The 27,149-nt window shown below is 35.6% G+C and overlaps 2 protein-coding genes across 22 annotated transcripts in view; one reads left to right on the forward strand and one right to left on the reverse strand.

The window, feature by feature from the left end:
* GREB1L (GREB1 like retinoic acid receptor coactivator) overlaps positions 1–15,462 on the forward strand; it is a 269,293-nt gene extending 253,831 nt beyond the window's left edge. For 6 of the 8 annotated variants that reach the window (XM_072828985.1, XM_072828991.1, XM_072828989.1 and 3 more), the window contains one exon: positions 355–2,537. In XM_072828985.1, coding sequence (XP_072685086.1) covers positions 355–518 — 164 coding nt within the window. In that variant the 3' untranslated portion in view covers positions 519–2,537. Of the gene's footprint in view, positions 1–354; positions 2,538–5,906; positions 7,147–13,926 lie in introns of those variants that run through there. The other 2 variants (XM_072828988.1, XM_072828987.1) reach the window with 2 other exon arrangements.
* Positions 2,206–27,149, reverse strand: part of ESCO1 (establishment of sister chromatid cohesion N-acetyltransferase 1) — a 73,261-nt gene continuing 48,317 nt past the window's right edge. For 7 of the 14 annotated variants that reach the window (XM_072829005.1, XM_072828997.1, XM_072828995.1 and 4 more), the window contains 4 exons: positions 17,050–17,139; positions 13,624–13,767; positions 11,328–11,515; positions 6,541–7,736 (listed from right to left, as the gene is read on the reverse strand). In XM_072829005.1, coding sequence (XP_072685106.1) covers positions 7,589–7,736; positions 11,328–11,515; positions 13,624–13,767; positions 17,050–17,139 — 570 coding nt within the window. In that variant the 3' untranslated portion in view covers positions 6,541–7,588. Of the gene's footprint in view, positions 2,469–6,013; positions 6,082–6,540; positions 7,737–11,327; positions 11,516–13,623; positions 13,768–17,049; positions 17,140–17,703; positions 17,826–27,149 lie in introns of those variants that run through there. The other 7 variants (XM_072829001.1, XM_072829002.1, XM_072828996.1 and 4 more) reach the window with 6 other exon arrangements.

Consider the following 27,149-nt stretch of genomic DNA (forward strand, 5'->3'; position numbering starts at 1 on the left):
TATAGTGAGGAGAAGCCAGGGATGCTGCTAAACCATCTTATAAGAACAGAATAGCCCCCCAGAACAGAATTATCCAGTGCTGCTAAGGCGCAGAACCCCTTCACTGCAAACACAGAACATTGGTACCATAGGAGAAGGGGAGGTTTTTCACTTTACTCTCTTAAACTTTTGAATTTATAATACTACTTACTCAAGATAATAAAATTATAATGAATAATTGTGATAGGTTACTTTTACCTCTATGTTGGTTCTCAGATGTGTTAGCTTAAAGCACATGATCAGAAAAAGATGGTAGGTTCTTTATTATAATTTCAGTTCCTGAGTTTAAGATGCATTTTTGCCTTTCTTCTGAAGGTGCTACCCTGTGTGTCATCTGCCAAGACAGAAGCTCCTTACGCCAAACAATTGTCCGCTTAGAGCTAGAGGATGAGTGGCAGTTCCGCCTCCGGGACGAGTTTCAAACCGCTAACAGCAGCGACGACAAGCCCCTCTACTTTCTTACTGGCCGCCATGTATGAGCTTTTGAAAAGACCAAAAATAGCAAAGGGATGCCTAGGTAGGGTGGGGCAGAAACAATTATTTGGGATTTTTTTTCCTTTAAAGTACAATCACTGTGGAGCAAAGTGCAACATATTTGTTCTCCAAAGAAATCCGCCCCCTCCAACCCCAATCTGACCCAGGTCTTTTGGGGTATCACTCTCCTTTAGTTCCACTGTCAGGACCTTATATTCAGGTTAACTCCACCCTAGGCAGCTTTGCAATTACTTAAGACATGGTCTGCCACAGGAGCCTGAGGAGGATACACTTTGGAGAACGAACATGGAGTTTGCATTGTTTTTTCTACTACACTATGTTAGGGGGAAAACGGACTCTTGGCATTAGCTAGCCTGAATGTGTTACATGAGACTCACACCGCTGGTGTGGAATTAATTGAAGATTAACGTTTGAGGCCTGAACCCTCAGTTTCTCTTCAGATCTGTACTTTGGTACAGTATTACTCAGGGGTCTGAAATGATAGAATGTAGAAGATATTTGTATTTAAAAAAAAGTAGCTTTGTCTTTCTCTGTGCAGTGTTAGTTTAAGATTTATAATCTTATATGTATTGAAACTTTTGGCAAAATTTCCACAGGAGTTAAAAGTTTACTATTTAAACCGAACAAACAAATCAGTAAATGCAGAGCAGGCACTGTATGCATTTATGCAGTTTCTCCTTGCCGAAATTCCTTTGCTTTTTTCATTCTTTAAAAATGTCTCCAGCCTCTAAGCACACTATGTCTGTGAGAACATGGAACAGTTTAATCTTGTACAAGGGTAACCTAATTCAGTAATTGACCAATTAAGAAGCTTTTAGCAGTCATCCCAATACCCACCCTGTTTGGTTGGCATTAAGCAGTTGGCACCAGCAAAGCTAAATGTCAGGCTATGGTTCTGTGTGGAGTGGAACTAGTTTGATTCTTTTCAGGGCCTCAAGCGAAGCTTCCTTTAAAAGATACACTGAATTAGTATTAGCTACCTTTACATAGACAACACCACAAAAATTGCTGAAATGGGAAAGAGAGCCAGAGAGGGAGAGAACTGTTTTAATCCTATCCGTGATTCTTTTGTGAGGAGTAAGAAAGATTCCATTAAAGGTCTCTGACTCGCTAAAATCAGCAGGGGGTGTTTGTTCAGTATCAACAGTGTAAGTTTCTATAGATTTCTCACCATATATTGTAATCAAAACCAGACTTTTAGAAAATGTTCTAGAACAAACTAAATCAATTGGAAGTTTGCTTAAATTATTATTCCAGTTCTCATCATTAAACAATCTCTTCACATTTTTCTCATTAGCCCATACGTACCACTTAAAATGGCCATTTTTACTTGAATCAATCTCTTATTTTGGCCTGAAACTACTGAGAGGGGGCTGACTAAGCCTGCATTTACTTAGAGCAAAAATGTTAACTGACCAGCTTTATTAGCTTGTGATAACAAGGAGTTTACAGTAGTGAAAAGATGGAATGTACTAATTTGAAAATGGTTTGCAGATCTCTTGGTTTTAATATAGCTACTTATGATGCTTTAAATATATTTTGAAATGAACAATTCCTTTAAACCCCATTTTTAATTGTCCTTCAAAGAGGATCTGCCTTATGTATTCTTTAAAATACTCCTTAATTTTAGTACAGCAGAATTTTTGGTAAAGAGGTACGTTTTGAAGCAGGTTGATTTAAGATATGAATGTATTTCAATTGTTTCTGTTTTGTTGAAAGGGCCTAATGCAGATATCAAGAAACCCACTGTTTGTGCAATATTCCAATAATATTTACTATATAGAGCAAATAAGATACTTGAAATAATTCCAAACAGTTGTACTTGGGGGCAGATGGCCTCTCAGGGTTTCTTCTGGCTTTATGGCTTCAAAGTCTAAAGCGCGTTTTTTAAAGTAGTAACTTTAGAGGCAGGTACTCCATGTTAGGGCTGTACTCTAAAAAAAAAAAAAAAAATCAAATTAACTGTGATCTCTTAAATACTATTTAACCCTGTGAAAGAGAAATGCCAGAAGAAAGCCAAAAGACCATCATCCCAATGATGGAGAATTCAAACTGACCTGCCTATTCTTTTCAATGCCTGTACTACTAAGGTTTGGATCTTTTAAAATCACCTTATCAGTATAATTCTTTAGAGAATGTTAGGTCCTTCTCCTTTAAGGATAAAATTGCACAAGCATAGGACACCATGATTTGTTAATACATACCTTGGTGTGTTCAGCTTCAAGCCTTGCCATCCTGTAGAACATTGTGGTATGAATGTGTTTGCTAGGCCTGCATAATAATTGATCTATAGACCTGTTGAACCTTGCCATGTAGGACAGTTCACACAGGTTAATACTGAATGTAAACTAAAATTAGAATGAGAATTGTTGTATTCAATTATTTTGGCTGTAATTTATGCAATTGCTTTTTGTGATTTTTAGAAAAGGAGGTACCTGTGTTCCTTTATTACTGTAAAATTTTCTTAACCAAAATTTGGTGAATTTCACTAGTTGGTCTACCTCACATTTTGTTTATGATTCTAAATTGTCTTAAGTTGTGTCTACAGTATGTTGTCCTTTCATTTAATTTGGTGAATGTATTAAAATTCTCTCCCACCCCCTTAAAAAATTTTCCTTCACATTAATTTTCTGGTATGTTCAAAACCGGAATGAGCTCCCTACTACTGGCAATGTCCAAAAAAGACAGGAAGTCCACATATCACTGAGTCATCCAACCTAAGATTTGACAATTCTGGAGTAAGAAAGAAAATGTTAAATAAATACTTGTTGAATGAAAATCTGTAGCTTTTACAAAGATATACATACATATAAAGTATCCACACCCCATGCCCATTTGCAGAATTCCACATTAATTATGGATGACAGATCTAAAAATGATTTTAGAGGTATCAGAAATACTCCTAGTATAACCCCAACCTTTTATAGATGGCAACTATACTCATTTCAGTGTCCTCAGAAGCAGAACTCTGGGTTGCTAGAACTGTGCAGTTTGACAGAAGGTGTTCATCACCATCTTATTTCCAAACTACCTGCTTTTAAGAATACGTTATTCCAGAAAAATGCCTTTCAGTTCTATTATGTGAAGAGTGCTAGCCTAGTAGATCTGGATAAAGAACCATGAAAACACTCTTCTAGGCCAAGGACCACTGGCCTTTTACCTCAGGAAGGGCGATAAACATTTGTTAAGTGTGGTGACAGATTTCAGGAGCAAGCAGAAACTGCCAACGTTCCAGTACATATTCCAAAGCAGCTACTCCACTGGAAAGACCAAAAGCTGTGAAACTTTGACTGTTCTACCTCTGTATTCAACCACCTAAAGCTGGAACAACATCCAGGCCACAAATATTCCTCAGGTCTCTCTTTAGTCATGGAGACTGACCCGTAAACTTTCTCTAGGAGAACACTGCTCCAACACTAACAGCCTGGTTTCACTGAAAGAAACCATCACAAAAGGTGATTTCAGGAAGGGCCTCTGTGGCCAAGGTTTAAAGCCATTCACACAATAAATTACTTCTGCTCTTCACTATCAAGTACTGAGCTAAGCATCCACACTTCAGTGACTATGACGACAGAGTAAGTTCTAAGAAAGAGAAGGCAACAATAAGTTGTTTTCTGACCACTTCTTTGTTCTGTAAGTAGTCCAGTGTATTTTATTTTTACAAGAATGGTCTGGTGGAAGGAGGGGTTATTGTGAGACAGTATCTTCCCTTTATGTGCCAAAATGACCAAGAGCCATGAGAATGAGGTAGAAAACATATGTATGTCTGCAGTCACTCTCCAGAAACCAACTCAGCAATCTTAACTCCTGGTAAAATATGTTTAGGCAGGACTACAGCTGGGCAGCCATGCAACATAAGCAAGAACAATTAAAATGTCCCTGCATGTCTATTGTACTTGTCCTTAACAACAGTCATGCTTCACTCACTGGTAAAATGATTTTTTTAAGAATTCTTGCAATATATAAGAAAACCATTTGCATATCCATGTAGAAAAGGGCATAGCCCATAAAACCTTGTAGTTCCTGCCTATACTTGTAGTTCCTATAAGGTCTATATACTAGACATTTTTTAAAAGCTTTCTCTATGCAAACATGAGTGCAAGGGGGAAAGGAACAGAGGATCTCAAGCAGACTCCCCATAGAATGCGGAGTCCAATCGGAGCCCAATCTCACAACCATGAGACAATGACCTGAGCCAAAATCAAGTCAGATGTTCAACCCACTGAGCCACCCAGGCACCCCAAATAACTATTTAAGGGCAGCTGACAAATTCATAGGCATATTTATAAAATCACAATTACAGAATCACTTCTTTTGAAGTCTGACTGTGGCCATTAGTGTAGACAGTGTCCAATCTCCCTCTACCACTCTGTAAAGACCATTCTTTGGTCTTCAATTATAATGTGATAGTGCTGACCATTCTTGCTTTTTAAAACTCTTCCTTGGTTTCTACCACTCTCTTCTGATCTTCTTACCTCTTTCCAGATACTCTTCTTCGAGACTCTTAAGTGATGGTTTTCTTCACAACTCTCTCCTACCCTCTCATTTTACAAACACCAGGGTGAGGACATCTCTTCTAAACCTTTGGATAACTAGGTTAATAAATCTCCTTAGTTCAAACTTCTCTGTAACTCTAGACCAATATATAGAATTATATACCAAACAAGTATCTCCACTTGGGAGATTCTGCAACCATCTCAAAATCTTTCCCAAAAGTGAGCTCATCTTTTCTGGTCCAATCCTCCCAACATAATTCTCCAGTATTCCCTTCTCAGTCAATCCACTATCCAGTTACCCAAATTACCCATGATCCTTCTCCAGTCAGTTATCAACTCTTACAGTTCTTCATTGTATCTTCTCCAAGTTTATGTCTCTTCATCAACAAATCACAGCTTTAGTTCTGTGTTTCAACATTTTTCACACAAACCGCTACAGTAGTCTCCAAATCCCTCACTTGAGTTGTCATAATAAAATAATGCAGCACTATACAGAAGGTCTGACACATAGCAATCACTCAAAAGTTAGATGTTACTAATACTATTCTTAGGGATCCCTGGGTGGCGCAGCAGTTTGGCGCCTGCCTTTGGCCCAGGGCGCGATCCTGGAGACCCGGGATCAAATCCCACGTCGGGCTCCCGGTGCATGGAGCCTGCTTCTCCCTCTGCCTATGTCTCTGCCTCTCTCTCTCTGTGTGTGTGTTTGTGTGTGACTATCATAAATAAATTAAAAAAAAAAAATCTAATACTATTCTTAGAGAAATGCCTAGACTGCAAAGTTATTTGAGGGGCTAGGTCTTCAATATAAACATGAAAATAATGATTTTCTTATAACTGTAACATTTAAATCAACCAATGTATATTCTTTATTCCCAGGTACCCCAAAAACCACCAAGTTTGGCTCCCCAAAGAAGCATACTATGGCTTCTACTGAAATTGGATCTGTATTATGAGATTAAATTATTAGAGCATCAATACTATACCTGAAAATTTCATCCTCTTTTTTAAAAAGTTACACACTCTGTTAGGCAAATGACGACATCAGGAATGACTGGAATAGTTTCAAGTCCAAAGAGAAAGAGAGTGTCAAAAGTCAGACTATCATGATGAGTAAGACGGAAATATTTATACCTCTACAAACAGAGTACAGAGTTTTATACCACTTTATGAGTTTAAAAAGCATACACCTATAGGGAGATAAAATATACGCCCACTAATTTAAAGCCCTAAAATTTAGCTGGTTTTTAATGATTATTTCAGTTCATAAAAATAATCTATGTTAAACCATAGTAGTGCTTCATCCTTGGGCTATGGCTTGTTCTTCCTCTGAAAGACCAGAAAAATTCTCATGTTAGAATTTTGCCTTTTAAAGACCAAGTTCAGAGTTGTTATGGACATACTGATCCTTTGGCAAATGTGAAACTTGTAAGAAGCCAGTGTTTTAATTCTATTTTAAGGTATCAAACTTAACTCCCTGAAAAAGCACAAATGACAACACACTATCATCACATTTATCACTTAGAAAAAGCTATCAAGTATTTTATTTTACTCTACATTATATACAGGTCATAAAAGGCCACAGCAGTTTTTCAACATATAAACCCTTTAAAAGTAGAGGGCACTATGAAGGATAGACAAGTATCAAAATGAAGTCCAGTAATGCGGGCATATACTCAGTGTAGTATTTCTGAGGAATAACAAAGCAGATACCGAGTCATCCATAGTTAGTTTACAACTATTCCACAGGTTTTTATAAACCTCTTTGGGATTTGTTAATAGCCTTAAGTGTGCCCAGGTGCCATTTATTTTAAGAAATAAAATCAGAATGAAAGAATAACAAACTTTAGAGGGCACTTTCTAATTCTAGTCACTTCATAGCTCTCCCAGAAGGAAAGCCTCAATTCTTTAACCACCTTCCACTTCTTCATGCCTCAAGAACAGGAAAAAAGGAAATGGAAGAAAAAGCTCAATATTCCATATTCTTCCTGCTTATTGGGAACTTTCCTTTTTTGCACGGATTCCTTCAAAACATATTTCAGGCCCTTTAAGAATTAACTTTGAATTCCTAAACATGCAATATTGCACCCCCCTTGAATAAGAACTCAAAAACATTGGTTTCCGCCCTGTAAAAATACAATCTTTAAAACTATAACTGGTATCAGCAGATCAATATAAAAAAATACAGTACACCAAGCTACACTGGTATATTTCCATATTAAGAACTTCAAAATATACTTATCACTGAGACCATAGTCCTTGCATTAGTTTTCAGTCCACTATGAACAATTATCTGCTGCATGTAAACATGTCTAAATAACTATAGATAAAATACATCAATCATAAATTTCTGTAAAAGATAATAAAATATCTTCTTTAAAAAACAAAACAATAATAAGCTATTACTGCATTGTTTCCAATTTTATGAAAATGGAACAACCTTATGGTTGTTACCAGTCCTGAGTTCATTGTAATAAAAATGGCCCTAGTTCCTGGTTAAAGTCAGCAACCAATCCATTCTCTTCAGTAGATGTCTTCTAGTACTGCGGCAAGAATTTGTTTTAGGTGCTATTTTGTCCATTAATAAAATTATATACCAGAAACTGACCAGTGCCACAGTACTGTGTTGCAAATAGTTTTCCATCAGGAGTGGGATCTGAGAAAGCAATTTCTTCTTTACTCAAATATGAGCCATATATAAAGTTACTCCTATTAAAAAAAAAAAAGGAGGGGTGTGGAAGGGTAAAAAGAAAAAAATTAATATTTTTATCATTAAAGTTGAAAAAAACCCATCAAATAAAATTTGACCAGTAAGACTTTTTAGGTAATGTTGTATGTTCTAAAAATTGTTGAAAATAGTTGTTCATCGAGATTATTAATAATTTGAGGTAAAAATTTTTTTTATGAAAACAACAATGGTTTTAAAAACATTTACCCAACATCTTTTCATGATAAAAATACTCAACAATTCTGAGAAGAAGGAACTTCCTCAACCTACTAAAGAGCATCAGGGAATATCAAATTTAATTATGAAAGACTGAAAACTGTTTCCCAAAGATCAGGAACAAGGTAAGGCTATCTGCTTGTACCTCTTCTATTCAACAGTATATTTACTGCAGGCACTAGCCAGGGCACTTAGACAAAGAAAAGAAATTAATAGGTAGGCTGGGAAGAAAGAAGTAAAACTACCTCTTTTTGGAGACCTTTTTGATGAGCTTATATGTACAAAAATCCTGAGGAATGCACAAAAAAACTATTGGATCTAATTAAAAATGAGTTCAGCAAGGTTGCATGAAACAAAAGAGCAATATTTTAAAAATTAACTGAATTTCTATATACTTGAACTTAACTCAAAAATTTAAAAACAATTCCATTTACAATAACATTAGAAGAATAACACTCAGGATTAAGTTTAACAAAAGAAGTGCAAGACCTGGAAACAAATAAATTTAGAAAGACAACCCAAGTTTATGAATCAGAAGATCTAAAGCTGGCTTTGTAGAAATTAACAAGCTGGTCCTAAAACTCATATGAAAGTGGAAGGGTCACTAAACAGTCAAAAGAATCTTGAAAAAGAACAAAACTGAAGAACTCACACTTCCTTATTTTGCAACATACTACAAAGCTACAGAACTGAAAACAGTGTGCTATGGCATAGAATAGACTGATGGAACAGAACTGAAGAGTCCAGATATAAACCCTCACAATCAAAGATTTTTCAAATGGGTGCTGAGACCATTCACTGGAAAAGAACAGTCTCTTTAATAAATGGCACTGGGACGACTGGATAGCCACATGAAAAAAAGAATGTTGTTGGAATCCTTATCTCACATCATACACAAAAATTAACTTAAAATAGATCAAAGACCTAAATGTAAGAATTAAAATTATGAACTCCTGGAATAAAATACAAGTATAAATCTCTGTAGCCTTACATTAGGAAATGGCTTCTTAGGACACCAAAAACACAAGTGACAAAAAAATAAGATATGTAATTTGGAGTTCAAAATCAAAGACCTTTCTGCTTCAAAGGACACCAAGAAGATGAAAAGACAGCTAAGAAAAGGTAGAAAATATCTGTAGATCATATATTTGATAAGGAACTTGTCTTCAGAATATATAAAGAATTATTACAATTCAGTAAGAAAAAGATAAACTAATTTAGCAATGGACACAGGATTTGAATAGGCATTTCTCTAAAGAACATTTATAAATGGCCAATAAGCACATGAAAAAATGCCCAACATCATTAGCCATTAGGAAATTATAAATCAAAACCAAAATGAAATGCTTCATACTCACTAAGATGGCTAAAATTAAGAAGATGGACAATAACAAGTGTTGGTAGAGAAATTAGAACTCTCACACATTGCTGGCAGGATTGTAAAATAGTATAGCTGCTTTAATAAGCAGTTTGGCAGCTCCTCAAAATAACCATAGTAACATACAGTTACTACATGGCCCAACAATTCTATTTCTAGTATATACCAAAAGAAATAAAAACATGCAAATATTCCTCTACTTACCAAGAGAAATAAAAATACACAAAAATTTGTACATGAATGTTTACAGATTATTTATAATAGCCAAAAAGTGTAACCAACCCACCACCCAATGTTCATCAACTGATGAATGAATAAATGAAATGTGGTACAACCACATGGTGGGATTTTATCTGAAGTATACAAATACGTGCTACAATATGGATGATCCCTGAAAGTGTGCTAAATAAAAGAAACCAGTTACAAAAGATCATATATTATAGGAATCCATTTATATGAAATGTTCAGCATAGGAAAATCCTTTCAGACAGAAAGTAGATTAGTGATTGCCAGAAGGTGGGGGAGAGGGAAATGGGGAGTGACTGCTAATGGGTATGGATTTTGAGGACACAATGATGGAAATGTTCTGGAATTAGATAGTGGTGATGATTGCACAGCCTTCTGAATATACTAAAACCCAATGAACTGTATAATTTAAAAAGATGAATTTTATGCTATATAATTACATCTCTTAATAAAGCTGCTATTTAAAAAATAATTTTTTAATTTAGCCAGTACAGACTATTAGAATTTTCACCCTGTAATCTTAACAAGGTGAGTTGGGTACATAGAACAACAATAAGTGAAAAAAGTAGAAACTCTATATATAGAGTTTTAACAGGAAGCTTATGGGGACATCTCTATCATATTAAACAAATACAATGACTATACTGTCTAATGTTTTTATAAACTAGAACCATCTTACAGTTGTTGTAGGACCTAAATTTACAAGATTTTAAGGAGGAGCAATACTGTCATATTTAGCATTATTATTTAAACAGCTGCATTTTCCAGGTTTAGTTTTGAAAGCGCTAAAACAGATCTGCCTTTTGTCATGAAAAGGGCAGGTAGATCTAAGCCCTCCTGGATCACTACTCACAAAAGAGGGAGAGACCAGAAACACATTAATGTTCTAAAATTCCTAGAGCCTTAGGATCTCACTTACAATGACGGATTACTCTGAAAGCTAAGATCTACAGATAATAGCAGACAGGAATTCTAGAATAAACAAAAACAAGAGACTGACATAAAAACCTCATCTGCGGGCACCTGCGTGGCTCAGTGGTTGAGTGTCTGCCTTTGGCTCGGGTGGAGATCCCAGGGTCCTGGGATTGAGTCCCGTATCAGGCTCCCTACAGGGAGCCTGCTTCTCTCTCAGCCTATGTCTCTGCCTCTCTCTGTGTGTCTCTCATGAATAAACAAATAAAATCTTAAAAAAAACCCTTCATCTGCATGATTAATTTGAACCGCCATTAATCATTTAGAAAGGTGCTTTAAAGAACAAAAACCATGCAATTTATCTGAGTCTTTTCCTCTATACCTTTAATTTAAAATCAGGCAATAAAAGCAAAAAGAAAAACTAGTAGGAGACTTAGATCATTTATAAATAATATTCTTAATTTAAAACAAGTTTTCCTAAAAGCAACTTTAAATTCCAAAAAAACTTCTCATATTTATTTGGTTATCTTTAAAATTCTCCACTACTGAACAGCTCAAAATAAGTGGGTTATTTTGGCCTAATAGCATAGTTACAAGTAAGTAAAAATGTTTTAATAGTATTTAACTAGTAGTGGTTTCTCACCCTTCAGATTAACTTCACATAAAAAAAACAGACCCAATACACTGACAATACAATCCTATGCAAATTTTAAATTAAGATAAAGGTTACATATTTAAGATTAAAGGCCAATCTTTATACTAAAAATCTGCTTAAATCTAAAACTAGAGAAAACAACTTGAGGAATTACTTTCAAGTTACCTTAGGCATTCAATCATGCGAGAAGCAATTTTCTTCCGACGCATCATGCTGAATACCCATATCCGACTGATCCCACAGATTGCAGGCTCTGGCAATGTTGAGCAGCACCAGGCTTTTTGCCTTTCAAATCTGACCTTTTCTTCTTCCGACCTGATAACTGGAAGTTTCTCTTCTATAACTCTGTAGCCCTAAGGTATCAAGATTAGAGGGAAAAATTAATTTAAAGTGAAAATATTAATTAGCAATTGTCTAATACTGACCTTAGTGAGTTGGTTGCTACATTTGTCTGGCTTCAGAAACTATGAGGGCCACTTACGCTTTCAGTCTTCAGAAAGGAGACCTGAATCTACATTGTTTTTTGTTTTAAAGATTTTATTTATTCACCAGAGACACAGAGAGAGAAAGAGGCAGAGACACAGGCAGAGGGAGAAGCAGGCCCCATGCAGGGAGCCCGATGTGGGACTCAATCCCAGGACTCCAGGATCAGGCCCTGGGCTGAAGGCGGCGCTAAACAGCTGAGCCACCTGGGCTGCCCTGAATCTATATTCTGTTTTGATTCATTTACTAGTTATGTGACCAGGAAAGCAGTTAACAAATTAAGCTTTGGGTTCCTTATCTATAAACTAGAGGTATCTACCACCTGCTTCAGAAAACTGTAGAAAAATTAAATAAGGTAATACATATAAAATACCTTGCCCATCATGGCTGGCCCATAATGGCAACTGAAGGTTATTTTTTCTCTACCTCCCACATTCTAAGGACCAGCAAAAGTACAAATCAAGAACGCAGTAGCGTTCATAATTCAACTCAGCAGCGGTCATAACAACTGTTTCTCTGATTGCTGCCATAGTTGTACGGTTCACAGCTGTGCGGGAAGTAGGACTAGAGATGGCAGGAGAATCAAGAATTTAAAAAGCTTTCCCCCATTCCCATCTCTTTAAAAAAACTGAAGTACTTTAAAAAACAGTATCTCCTCTACCAGTCTAGTGGAACAACGGCCAGCCTTCTGATGGAATATGGTACAAATCTTAAAGCATTTAGAAAATATAGTGAAGAATTAACAAACAAACACTGCATAGCTATCTTCTGAACACTACAAAAAACTTGGTAGAATAGAAAGTTTAAAAACCACAAGGGAGGGATCCCTGGGTGGCGCAGCGGTTTGGCGCCTGCCTTTGGCCCAGGGTGCAATCCTGGAGACCCGGGATCGAATCCCACATCAGGCTCCCGGTGCATGGAACTTGCTTCTCCCTCTGCCTATGTCTCTGCCTCTCTCTCTCTCTCTGTGTGACTATCATAAATAAATTAAAAAAAAAAAAAAAACACAAGGGAATATACACTATGTAAAATTAATTTCAATATGGCAAAAGCTATACAATTTAACACTGGGTTTTTAAAAATTAACATAGAAATTAACTCCTACAGCCCTGTTTTGACTTTATTTTATAAGAAAATTTTATGATAAAACATGTTTCCAGGCAACTATTAATATACAAAAAGATACCAACTGAACAAAAGTCAAATCCAATGTGCATTGAATTCATGATTAAGAACTCAGCTGAAAAGACAAAATTCAAATTAGGTATGCCTCAAATAGCATGATTAGAGAGTCCAGAATCTTCTGTTCTCATAAGTTGGTCTGTTACTACATAACCTACCCAATGTGAATATACCCCGCTTATTGTGATTTTTTTTTTCTTTTTTTTTGGTACAATTTGTCTCCTAAATACAAGTCAACTTCTCACATCTCAAGCAAAGAAGTGGTAATCTATTCTGGGGGTGGGCAACTTTTGATAAAGAACCAGATAATATTTTAGGCTTTGCAGCCCACTTGGTTTCTGCTGCAACTACTCAACTCAGTCTTTCTGGTGTGTATCAGTCGTAGACAATATGTAAGCAAATGGGCACTGCTATATTACAATAAAATTTTATTTATGAAAACAGGTTGGAGTTTGCTCTCAGGCAATAGTTTGCCAACCTTTGCTTTATTCCAGTGCTGAAGGAATGGAAACAAACTTTACATTAGTATCCAAAATGGAAACTTCCTAAACAAAATTTAACAGTACTTTTGATTTATAGAATTTTTATTTTATATACTGACTTGAGAAACTAATTCCCATGCAACGTACAATTCTGCTTAGTAAAAATTTACACATGGCAATTCTAACATTCACATGCTTCCTTACATAAAATGCTTTCCTTTACATAAAATTAACCAGGACTGTGTTACTCAAGATTATACAGTAAACTCTTTAGATACCAAAGTACACATGAACACTCTTTAAAAGTCACTTACCCACTGGATATGTTCCGCAATTAAGCAGCCAACTACTTTTTTGTCATTAGAAATAAAGAGAAGTGTTTTAGTTCTGGAATAGCACATTAGTGGGGCTTGTTGGAAACCTAAATCATTATCAACCATCTCTCTAATTTCGTCAACCTGCAAATAAAGAACAGTATTTTTTGTAACAACGAAAGCACTGTATACATGTTAAAATATTACTACTGCAGTTCAGTAAATTGAGTATATTATTCCAAGCAGGATATCACCTAAAAAGTTCTTTGGAATGATTATTCTAACCTATAACTGTTTTTCAAGGTCTGTGGAACAATGTGCAAAATGGAAAAGGAACTGGACAGTAATGCCAAGCCCAGCAGTCTAAATAACAAGAACAGTGAGAGCTCCTACAATAAACAATAAGAACATTAAGGGATTAGAAGCATCATGGGTTTGAGAATTAGAGAGAACTTCATTGGAATCTTAGCCAGGCAAGCCATTTTTCTTTCCAAGTCTTAATTAGTACTCTCATCAGTAAAATGGAAGTGGACACAGAAGAAAGAAACACATGTGTATTCCTTATTAACCACTCGCAAGATAGTATCAAAGAACTTTATTATCTTACTTAAATCCAACATCTCTTGGGTCTATGGCCCCTCACTTTATATATTCAAGAAAGAAAATTCAAAGGTAACTTTCCCATGTTAGGTATTAGACATCTAGAAAACCAAGGAGCAGAAATTTGAATAATGCTAATATGGCATCAAACTATGCTTCTTCTAGTTTACCTCCTAGAACTGTGGTCAAGGTCAAATATGGTAAGCTCAAGCTTCTGGGGGCACAAAGTCAAATGTTTTGTAGGTACTCAAACATTAGTTCCTTTCCCAGTTAAAAAAATAAAATGCAAAGATTCAGTCCAACAAACATTCATTTATGTTACTAAAATGAAATAACCCTTTGGAGGGTTAATAAGCATTCATACCTCTGACCTGCAGAATACCATGTAATACATCCCCTACTCAGGGATGAAAACTCAAGCCCTCCTAATCCTAGAACCGTATCTTATAACACAACTCATGATTCAGTTCCTAAAGGCAAATGACTCACAATTCCTTACATTTCAATTTTTAACCTACTATTATGGATTCCTAACTAGTAACGTACTACACTAAGATTTTGCCCTGAGAAACTAAAATGAGGAAGTTAGCATTTACTGATGATTCTTAGTAAAGAAGAGTCTGAATGCCACATATGGTGGTATAGCAAAGTTCCCACTGTTCATTTCCAATAGTAATAGTTGGAATTCAAAAATTACGTAATTTAATTTTCATTTATTCAATCAGTAATCCAATATTAATTAACAAATATTTGTTTCTGTGACAAGGATCAATGTTTCAAATACAAGGCAGGTGGCATGGTTACATGTCATTCTAAATGTTATTATCTATATTATTAGGGAGTAGTTGTATGGGGGGCTTATTTGGTTATCTGGAATGTCCAGTCATACATAATACAGAGTATGTGAATTCAAAAACAAGATAAAGCAGAATGTTAGTCGTATTTTCAAATAATAGGGTCACCCTTTCAAGTGAAGTTTTCCTAAATTTAAAGAGGTCCAATTGTTAACCTAAAAAAAAGAACAATACATAAATCATTTTCCTTGTGTTTTCTAGACATTTTGGACATTTTAGTGAAATTAAGTTTCTCAAAAGATAACTGGACCCACCGCTTTATATTTCTGAAAAAGCACAAGAAGGTTGAAAAAAACACTGAGTAGATTATTTGAAAATATAATTAATATTAAATCATTTCAAAATAAGTTTATCCTATGGTTTCCTGCCTTTTAAGACACTCTCAGGGATCCCTGGGTGGCGCAGCGGTTTGGCGCCTGCCTTTGGCCCAGGGCGCGATCCTGGAGACCCGGGATCGAATCCCACATCGGGCTCCCGGTGCATGGAGCCTGCTTCTCCCTCGGCCTGTGTCTCTGCCTCTCTCTCTCTCTCTCTCTGTGACTATCATAAATAAATAAAAGTTGAAAAAAAATATTTAAAAAAAAAAAAAAAAAAAAGACACTCTCAATAAAATACAATGATTCCAGACTTCATTGTCTTTCTGGTTTATTTCTCTGAACTTTCAAAGTATGGAACTCTAAGTTGGACTTTTATAAAACCTGGCTCACACTAGATAAGAGGACTTCTTTAAATTTCCTACCTTATAATTATAAATCAGAATGTATCTTTTTTCACTTAACATTTTATGATTACCTCATGTTTAATTTCAGAACTTCATGACTTTTTTTGTTTTAAAGACTGATTTATTTATGAGAGATAGAGGAAAAGCAGAGCACCAGGGGAAAGGGCAGAGGGAGAGAGAGTCTTATGCAGACTCTGAGCAGAGCCCAACATGGGGCTGATCTCACGATCTGAGCCGAAACCAAGACTATATCACCAAAGTGACCTCTGATGACCTATTATTATATCTTCTTTTGCTATAAGATTTATTTAAAATTTTTCTCTTGAAATGAAACTTCACAATTGTTAATTTTAATTTTCTAGGTTATCAAACTTTAATTGTAATTGATTCCTTTTTAATGAAAGTAATACTTTTTTTTCAAAGTTTTAACTGATTAATCTTAAAGATTTATTTATTTCAGAGAAAGAGAGCACCAGCGGAAGAGGGGCACAGGGAGGAGAGAGGAAGAGAATCCCAAGCAGACTCCACACTGAGCAAGGAGCCCAAAGTGGGGCTCAACACAGGGCTTGATCTCATTCCTTGAGGTCATGACCTGAGCCAAAATCAAGAGTCGGACGTTTAACCAACTGAGTCACCCAGACATCTCCAAGTTTTTAATTTATTTTAGTTATCTCTACACCCCACGTGGGACTCAATCTCACAACCTGCAATCAAGAGTCACACACTCTTTCAACAGAGCCAGCCAAGCACTCCTGGAATTTTGATTAAGTCACTAATGTGGCATTATAAACTAGCAAGCCTTTTATATCATCACTCAAGTTTCTGATAATATAGGACAGTAATCAATTCACTAAAAATTTATTTCACATATCTTAGATGCATAAGTTTAAGCATAATTTTAAGCATGTTCTTTTTTTTTTTTTTTTTTTTATTTATTTATGATAGTCACAGAGAGAGAGAGAGAGAGAGAGAGAGAGAGAGGCAGAGACACAGGCAGAGGGAGAAGCAGGCTCCATGCACCGGGAGCCCGACGTGGGATTCGATCCCGGGTCTCCAGGATCGCGCCCTGGGCCAAAGGCAGGCGCCAAACCGCTGCGCCACCCAGGGATCCCTTAAGCATGTTCTTTAAATGCTTACTTCTTGTTTTCAGAACTGGTGCTTAAACATGCCATGTCAGTAATGCATTATTCTGTTAAAATTGACTACAAAATTACATTACCCATTTTAAATGAAATTGCACTGGACATTTACCTTTTTCAGAGCATACTTTGGGTCTTCAGGAAGAACCATTATTATCCTGCCATCAGGATATTCAGCCAGAATTCTTTCTTTTTTCCAACCCTAGATATAAAAAATATGAATGAATTCTGTTATCATATTTCATTGATCAGATTCACATATAAGAAGAAAAATATATCGATGTGTCTAAAAAATTCCAAGTACAGAAAAATATTCTCATTAATGTTTAACTAACAAGACATGATGACTCAGCTATTTTGTTAAGCATACAGTAGGTACAATGCAAGCTAATTTCTCTAAAATAATCATTCAGAAATCTAATACCACAAGAATATTAATTTATCACTTCCCATTTTAAATTAATTTTGAAAATCACACACCAAAAGCAAGCCCCTTAAAGTCAGTGATTCCCAGAGCCTAAAAGATAATTCTCTCAGCTTCTTGATAAAAGAATTTAACTCTTAAATTTCTTTAGAACATGGTTACCTCCACAAACAAACACTCATGGTTTTATGTCTGGCATGCCAAAGACCTCCAGGAGGTTTTAAATGAACTGATTTGCATGCAGTAGCCCAATATGTAGTAAGGAATAGTTTTTAATTCTTATTGATCATATTGATCACAACTATCAAAGTCACAAGAAGGAGACTATAAAAATATAACTACCTTCTAAGAATCTAATAGGGAAGGAGAAGCTACGTTGTGTGTATCTGAAGTTAAACATACTCAAAAAAAGAGGTAATAAACTCTTCTTCAGATCCACACTCGTGGTGATTAATGAGCAGAACCTGCATGAAAAAAAAAACAAAACAAAAGCCACTTAAATCTAGTAAGATGGGACTGAACCAGAGGTTAAAACTAGGAGCTTTGAAGTTAATAAGTACAGAAGGAATGAGCTTAACTGGTTGTTTCATTTGTCTTACCCAACCAATTTTACATTAAAAAAAAAAAAAAAAAAAAAAAAAAAAAAAAGCCTTTCAAGAAGCAATGTATTTCTATTAGAGAAAACCATGATCTTCTGAAATCTTGTAAGACTATGAAAGCTCAATAAAACCAAGAAAAAGGTAACTACATTTTTTTTTCTTAATATTATGACAAGTCAGAGAACAGGCTGATTTTCTTATAACAATTTAGATGATTTTTTGAGGGCAGGGGCAGGATCTTGGGGACAAAGAGTCTAGTATAAGCTTAGTAAACAACTTAGGGTATTCAAATAAGAATGTGTTTTAAAAATAGAGCACTCAAAGGTAATTCAACTTTGGGTGATTATAATTATGACTGGTTAAAAGTTCTCAAGATTTGAAAAGAAGGAGCAGAAACAACAGCCACAGAAGTCATTTTTTTCAAATTAGAAATTAAATCTGAATTTAGGTAAACAATTTTTAAAACGTACAAAAGACATCACCTCTTAAAAACAAATTAATATTACTACATTAACTTGGGAAACACTTTTAAAATAAACCCATTTTGATGCCTGGATGGCTCAGTGGTTCAGCATCCGCCTTTAGCTCAAGTGGTGATCCTAGGGTTCTGGGATTAAGTACTGCATCAGGTTCTCCGCAGGGAGACTGCTTCTCCCTCTGCCTATGTCCCTGCCTCTTTGTGTGTGTGTCTCACGAATAAATAAATAAACTCTTTAAAAAAAAAAGTAAAAATAAAATAAACCCATTTTCCATAAAATGAAAATGGAGACTTTTCATTTTAAAAGTTGAACTACAAATTCAGTGAAGAGCTACAAAATTTAATTAACTCCCACTTATAAGAAAGTCATAGCTCCTGATCTGAATTATCTAACGAAAATCTGAGGGCATCAAAAAAAAAAAAAAAAGAAAGAAAGAAAGAAAAAAAAAAAAAAAAAGAAAATCTGAGGGCAGCCCTGGTGGCCCAGTGGTTTGGCACCACTATCAGCCCAGGGCATGACCCTGGAGACCCGAGATCAAGTCCCATGTCAGGCTCCCTGTATGGAGCCTGCTTCTCCCTCTGCCTATGTCTCTGCCTCTCTCTCTCTCTCTCTCTGTCCCTCTCATGAATAAATAAAAATCTTTAAAATGAATAGATAAATAAAAATAAAGAAAATCTGATTAAGTTATTTTCCTATTATCTTTAAAAACAAAAATGCTGGTCTAATGTCATTATATTGCACTACAGGCCCTAGAACAAATTATTTTGTTTTACTGACTTTTTAGTATTAAACTTTCTCAAACAACTTGACACCTGCACATTCTTGCCAAAAATTGCATCACAATTGGATTTCACATAATTTTATGTTTTAAATGTGACTCAGTTTTTTTTCATGTACATACAAGCAGCAAGAATTTGTAAGGGGCAGGTTACTATTTTTTTAAGTTTCATGAAGACAGCATATTTCAGTGAAAACTACTTAAGAGTTCTGGAGTAAAAGTTCAGGGTGTAAAGCCTTGTTCTTGGTAGTTACCAGCTACATGACCTCGCACAAATCACAAACTCTGTTTCCTGATGTAGGCTATGTACAAAAATGGCTGCCATCACCTCCACACTTAGTTGTTAAGATTATATTTAAGATAATTCCTCACACAGAGTAGCCACTCAGTAATTTCCATTCTACTTTCCTAATGATATCAAACTAAGATCAATGTACTACTCTAAGAAAACACAAGTTAATTAATAAAGCTGCCAAAGTTAAATACAACATCATGGACAAATGCAAAAAACCACATTGGCTCATGTCTGTCAAAAAACATACTCAGGACATTTATATGCCTCAACTGCAGTTATCTCTTTCTTGGAGTTAATAATCACATGATCCTCTTGACTTTAAAAAGTTTAGAGGGGATCCCTGGGTGGCTCAGCGGTTTAGCGCCTGCCTTTGGCCCAGGGCGCGATCCTGGAGTCCGGGGATCGAGTCCCACGTCAGGCTCCTGGCATGGAGCCTGCTTCTCCCTCCTCCTGTGTCTCTGCCTCTCTCTCTCTCTCTCTCTCTCTCTCTGTCTACCATAAATAAATAAATAAATAAATCTTTAAAAAAATAAAAATAAAAAGTTTAGAGGAGATTGTCAGCTGCTGGAAACCTAGGCAGAGGTGGGGGAAGGGTACATATGATTTAGAGGAATAATCAAACAGCCTTCTGTAAAGATATAAATTCCAATGCAGTTCATTTACATTTCTCACCTTTACCTCTAACATCCCTCTGCTAGTGAGTAGTATTTTTCCAAACCCCAAATTTTCTTAAATGACCCAGCTGGCTGTGAAAGTTTTACATTCCTAATAGCAATGAATGATTATTTTTTTGTTCCTTGCTACTGTACTCACTTTAAACTTTAGAATCTAAAGAATGGAAAGGATTTCTCCTCTTTTTCCATTAAAAAAAAAATTAACTGAAAACAAAATACATTAAGTAGTGAATACACTAATGTATATAATTGTCAAAATTCACTGACCAAACATGTAATTGTATGTAAATTATATTCCAAGTTCATATACTAATCCCTTTCATAAAAGGCTGAATAAGAATACTCATGAAGGAATATCCTGAGAAATAAAATCAACAACGAGCTTTTTAAAAAGCTGTCAATATTGCAAGAAAAAAAGACATAGAGGGAGACTCTTTAGATTAAAAGAGACTTAAGGGATATACCAACGAATGCAATATATGGATCTTAATTCAAACAAATAAACAGTATAGAGAATTATATTTGGAGAGCTTCGAACCCTAAGGGAATATATGATTTTAAGGAATTAAATGATTTTTTAAGATGTGGTTATATTCTTTAACTTTTATGTAAAAAACAGTAATCTTTTCATCTTTTAAATCTAAGTGATTTAGTTTTTTTTCTTTTTAGCATATCTGTATTTTCTACTTATTCTACTTTAATAGTTTATAAAATTATTAATATACTTAACTATCCCAAGCAGCTGGTTTCAAGTGCATGTTTGGACACTATTTGTAAAAATTATCATATATTATCAGCAATGCTAATAAAGATGTGTTTCTACTCAGTGTGACTGTCACTGAACTTTAAAAGTATGAAAAGTCAAATAATTAGATGGAAATTAGATGGAAAAATTCAGTCAATTCAAGAAATAGGTACTGACCACCTACCATGTGTGCACACCACTAATTTAGGCAGCAGAGCAAAGTGATAAAGACTTTAAAAATTAGACAGAACAGATTCAAATCCAGATTCTGCTTACTAGCTGTGTTGCCTTGCAACAGTTACTTTACCTCTCTAAACTCTGGTTTCCTCACCAAAAAAAAAAAAAAATTGATGTAAAAACTACAATATAAAATTACTGAGAAGTTGAGAAAACATGATAAAAAGCGCCTAACAGCCTAATACAATACTATATACCCAATAAGTAACAGTTCTTATTACTATCATTATGGTAACAGCATTTTCTTGTAGGTTTTTTTCATCTGTGATACCTTTACAAGGTCATTTGCAATCTGGTTCCTCACCTACGTCTTCAAGCTTCCTCTCTTGAAGGTTTCCTAACACATGTCCCAGTCAGAAGTCATAATGAAATACTTTAAATATCCCAACTTTTACACACACTATCCCTCTGATCCAATAGGTCTCTATTCTATACTCTCCTGGGGACAAAGGACTCCTAACTTGTCCTTTCTGACTCTACTCAAGTGTTAACTTCCCTTTCCAATCTTTGTTAGGTATCCTTATGCTCTATATTCAGACAGTATCCTGTATGTATTACTACTCTAGTATTTTCCATATGATTTAGATATGTTTACTTATCTGTCCTTTGCACTACCTGTGATCTTACATGATGGAAAAAACAATCTTTTTAATAGTAATTTTTAAAATCTAATAATAATTTTAATAATAGCTTTGGTATTTCAAACTCTGGAGGGCGCCCGGGTGGTTCAGCGGTTTAGCGCCACCTTTGGTCCAGGGTGTGATCCTGGAGTCCCGGGATCATGTCCCACGTCGGGCTCCCTGCATGGAGCCTGCTTCTCCCTCTGCCTGTGTCTCTGCCTCTCTCTCTCTCTCTCTCTCTCTCTCTCTCTGTTTCTCTCATGAATAAATAAAAATCTTTAAAAAAAAACAACAACAATGGAATAAGTAGTTAATGTTTGAATAACAAGCCTAGAAAAAAATCTGAGTTTTGTGTTATTTTTTCCATTTTTACAAGTAAACAAGGTTGAATAATTGTTATGGTCCTATAACTAGGAAGAGACTCACTAGAGGCACACCTGGGTGGCTCAGTGGTTTAGCATCTGCCTTCAGCTCAGAATGTTATCCTCGGGTCCTAGGATTAAATCCTGCATTGGGCTCCTCAAAAGGAGCCTGCTTCTCCCTCTGCCTGTCTCTGCCTCTCTTTTTGTCTCTCTCATGAATAAATAAATAAAATCTTTAAAAAAAAAAAAAAAAGCCTCACTAGTATGCCATACTGACCGCAAGAATCTTAACGAATTGAAGAAATAAAAAATAAACAAATGTCTGTAATAGAAGGTGCAATCATGGGGACACCTGGGTGACTCAGCGGTTGAGCATCTGCCTTTGGCTCAGGCCATGATCCCAGGGTCCTGGGATCAAGTCCCACATCGGGCTCCCTGCATGGAGCTGCTTCTCCCTCTGCCTGTGTCTCTGATTCATGAGAGACAGAGAGAGGCAATCAATAAATAAAGTCTTTAAAAATTTTTTTTAAAAAATTAGACTCATCCTGATAAAATAAAACAAAAAAAGAAGGTGCAATTATGTTTGCACCTCTATGTCTGAAAGGAACTTTTCCTTGATTCAAACTCAACTTTTTATATACTGAATTCACTGGTTCTTACAACCAATGTGCATATTTAATGCATTTAATTTTCAAAAAAGCAGTTATCAAAATGAAGCATGAAACTCCAAGAGAAGGCAAAATAATATTTCAAGAAGTATTATAATGATTTTAAGCAAGAAAAAACTCTTATTGAGACTAAAAAGGAACCCAAAAATGTTTCACAGAAGAAATGGTGTTTTCTTGAAGAATACAGATGAGAATGGGAAGGCATTCCTGGTGACAGAATGTACAAAACTAAAAAAGGCAGAAAATTATAAGCCATGCACAAGATAATGCATATAACAATTTTGCTAGAAAGAAGAGAATTTATAAGGAAATTATGAGAAATACATTTACAAGGGCAAACAAGAACTAATAATGTAGAGAGGTCATGAATGCCTGGGAGAATCAGGGAGAAATAGAAATAAAGATTTTAGATAGGGAAAAATCATGAGAAATGCCTGGGTGGCTCAGTGGTTAAAGCGTCTGCCTCCGGCTCAGGGTGTGATCCTGAAATCCCCGGATCAAATCCCACACTGGGCTCCCTGCACGGAGCCTGCTTCTCCCTCTGCCCATGTCTCTGCCTCTCTCTCTCTCTCCCTCTCTCATGAATAAATAAATCTTTTTTTTTTTTTTTTTAAAGGGTTTGGGGGAAGCCCAGGTGCCTCAGCGATCCACCTTCAGCCCAGGGCCTGATCCTGGAGACCTAGGATCAAGTCCCATGTCGGGCTCCCTGCATGGAGCCTGCTTCTCCCTCTGCCTGTGTCTCTGCCTCTCTCTCTCTCTCTCTGTGTCTCTCATGAATAAATAAATAAAATATTTTTTTAAAAAAAGGAAAAATCGTGACTATAGTTGAACCTAATAAAGATGCATTTGGCAGCTGTATAGACCAGATGTACAATGGCAAAAAAAAACAAAAAAAAAACAGGTTGTGAGTTTCTATTTCCAATTATAAATATGTTTTTTTTTTTTTTTTATAAACATGTTAAACATGTCAAATGTCACTTAAAACCTTTGTAGGGATCCCTGGGTGGTGCAGCGGTTTAGCGCCTGCCTTTGGCCCAGGGCACGATCCTGGAGACCCGGGATTGAATCCCACGTCAGGCTCCCGGTGCATGGAGCCTGCTTCTCCCTCTGCCTGTGTCTCTGCCTCTCTCTCTCTCTCTCTCTCTGTGACTATCATAAATAAATAAAAATTAAAAAAAAAAAAACCTTTGTATAGTTAAAAATTCAAAAGAACACAAAAAATTATTTGAGAGGACTTTAGTTTAAAAGTAATTCAGGTCAATTTATTTCTGTAAGCTAAATTATACACACAATATATTTTGCTGAAACTGTAATAATAGACTTTAAAAACCTACAGTCTATTATTCAAGGACTCTAGAGCCAATCCCATTACTTAGTACCTATGACTTTAGGCAAAATACCTATCTTTCTGCTTATTTCCTCATTTATAAATTAACTGTAACTATACCTCATTATTTACTAAAAGAAATACGGAGTTTAATATAGGTAAAAAGTTGGATCAGCCCCTGGTAGACAGGAAGCCTTTAATTAATGTCATTTGTTAGTCCTATTGTTATTAGTTCTCCTAAATGTAAACTAACTTATGTAGGAATTTAAGTTTTACATCAGGAAAATCTGACTTTATTCTACTAAAGGCCTTTTGCAGACTTTTCATTTTTTAGGTATACTTCGACAGCAAGATTTTTCTGGTTTGCTGCAATATTTAAAATGAATGAATAAAAGCTAGAACCCCTGAAAAACTTCTATTCCTCCAGTAAAACTATTTGTTTTGGTAAAGCCTATATCCTAGGACCAATTCTCTTTGATCTAGGAATAATGGGACCTGGAGTTTTACGGTGACTAAGCTGTCAAGGTTTAAAATGAGAAATACTATATGGGTCATAAGTTCCAAAAGGACCAAGACTTCATTCGACATACCAAAAGCTCAGAGCACACTATATCCCAAGCTCAGAGCACAGTAAATCAAGTATACAATATTTATTTTTGAAAGGATGGTACAAGCTTGAAGAACTAAAGCCTCTACTTATGAAACCAAAAGCATAATCCCTTTGTGCCTCAGTTTTGCAGTCCATAAAAGAGGGATGAAAGCTACTTCAATGGTTAACAGTGAATTAAGTAAGTTAACACTTAAGAATACCTACAATAATTAACTACAACTGAGAAACTGGAAGGTTGAAAGGGGAATAATGAATGTAAGCATCAAGGAGTCAAACGTTTATAAATATTAAAATTAAAGGCAGCCAACAGAACTAAAAACAAAAATAAAATATAATAAAAACTGAAAGAGGGATGCCTGGGTGGCTCAGTGGTTGAGCATCTGCCTTCAGCTCAGGGTGTGACCTTGGGTCCAGAGATCGAGTTCCACATCAGGCTCCCTGAGAGGAGCCTGCTTCTCCCTCTATGTCTCTGCCTCTCTCTCCATCTGTCTCTCATGAATAAATAAATAAAATCTTTAAAAATAATAAAATAAAAATAAAAACTAGAAAACATTTTATACACATATAACTTATACATTATATTTATAAATATAAGCCATACATACAAAGCTTGATTTATTTAGTTATGCTATAAAACAAACAGACCAAAGTGCATTATCACTGGAGAATGGGACTGGAAATAAAGAAGAGGTAAGGAGGCTTTCACTTTTCATTCTTTATCTTGTAATATTGGTGAAATTTTCACTTCCAGGTACATACACTGCTTTTTATAAATTTTTAGTAAGAGAAGTTGAAGAATAAAAAATTTGAAGGCCACCCTTTCATTTACCTAAATTATAATCTTTTTAAGGAAAAGAATGTGAAAAGAACATTTTCTCCACAAGAGAAGTTTGAGGAACGCCCTTAAAAGCGCTTGTTTGTTTTTTAAAAAGTTAAAAGTATTTAAATGTTCTTTATTGTGGATAATATAATGATAATATATAATTAAAAAATTCTCGGGCAGCCCGGGTGGCTCAGCGGTTTAGCGCCGCCTTCAGCCCAGGACGTGACCCTGGAGACCGGGGATCGAGTCCCACGTCGGGCTCCCTGCATGGAGCCTGCTTCTCCGCCTCTCTCTCTCCCTCCTCTCTGTGTATTCTCATGAATAAATAAAAATAAAATCTTAAAAAAAAAAACAAATCTCAATAATGCCTTTTCATAATTAAAGACTAGACGATACTGAAATGCAATTTTTAAAATTATTCTGGGGGCGCCTGGCTAGTTCAGACAGTTGAGCACCTAACTCTTGTTTGGGCTATGGTCCTGATCTCAGGGTCGTGGGCTCTATACCCAGTGGAGAGTCTGCTTGAGATTCTTTCCCTCTGCCACTCCCCACCACTGACATACACATGTATATTTATTTATAAAATAAATAAGTCTTTTAAAAAATAATTTTGGAAGGAACTCCAAATAGAGAGCAACATCTATTTTTTAAGTTATTTCTCAAACATCCTGACATGTATGCATTTTTTTAATGATAAATTTTTCTGGGGTGCCTAGTTGCTCAGTTAAGTGTCTGCCTTTGGCTCAGGTAGTGTTCCCAAGGTCCTGGGATTTAGCCCTGCATTAAGCTCCCTGCTCAGCAGAGTCTGCTTCTCCCTCTCCCTGCTGGTGTTTTCTCACTCATTCTCTCAAATAAATTAAAATTCAAAAAAAAATTTAAATAATAATAATAAATTTTTCTGAGGGAAGGGTGAAAACTAAGTCCTAAAAAATAGGTTTTCATAAGAGGTCCTTTATATGTTCTGAACAGCACATTTTCATAGATAAAATACTAGTCTTAAAACTACTTTGAGGTTAATTAGTTTCTGATGAAGAAAACCAAAACCTATAAGAGAAGTGATGAAATCTGGTCTTTATTAAAGTAACCCAATTTATCATTCAGGAAGAGTCTAGAGTTCAATTTGTGCTATTAGGTATTTTGCTATATGGAGGAAACTTTCTTAATTGATGTCCACCTAATTAATTTGTTGGATTATCCAATGCTCACTTTTCATTGTGTAACAGAAATGGATACCTGGAACACAGTAACCGACTCAAGATCAGTGAACTACCTTGTTATTCCACACCTGAGTGAGACAGGATTACCAAGTGTCATTTGTTTGTTCCTAGATTTGTTTATGCCAATTTGTTTATTATTTTAACTATAAAATGGAATCAAATATTAGCTAAATAGTGGAAAGATAGTTGTTTTAATGAAGTTATATAGAATACTCTAGGAAAAGGCAAAACAAGCAAAGTGTTTTTCAAAAATCAAAAATAGAACAATAATGATTCTGTATCCAGATTGTCAGATTATTTTACAATATCTAAGCTCTTGCTCTATTTTTTTTTTAAACTATCTTGTAGGGATAC

This window comes from Canis lupus, chromosome 6 (genome assembly GCF_048164855.1).
Source record: "Canis lupus baileyi chromosome 6, mCanLup2.hap1, whole genome shotgun sequence".
NCBI lineage: Eukaryota > Metazoa > Chordata > Mammalia > Carnivora > Canidae > Canis > Canis lupus.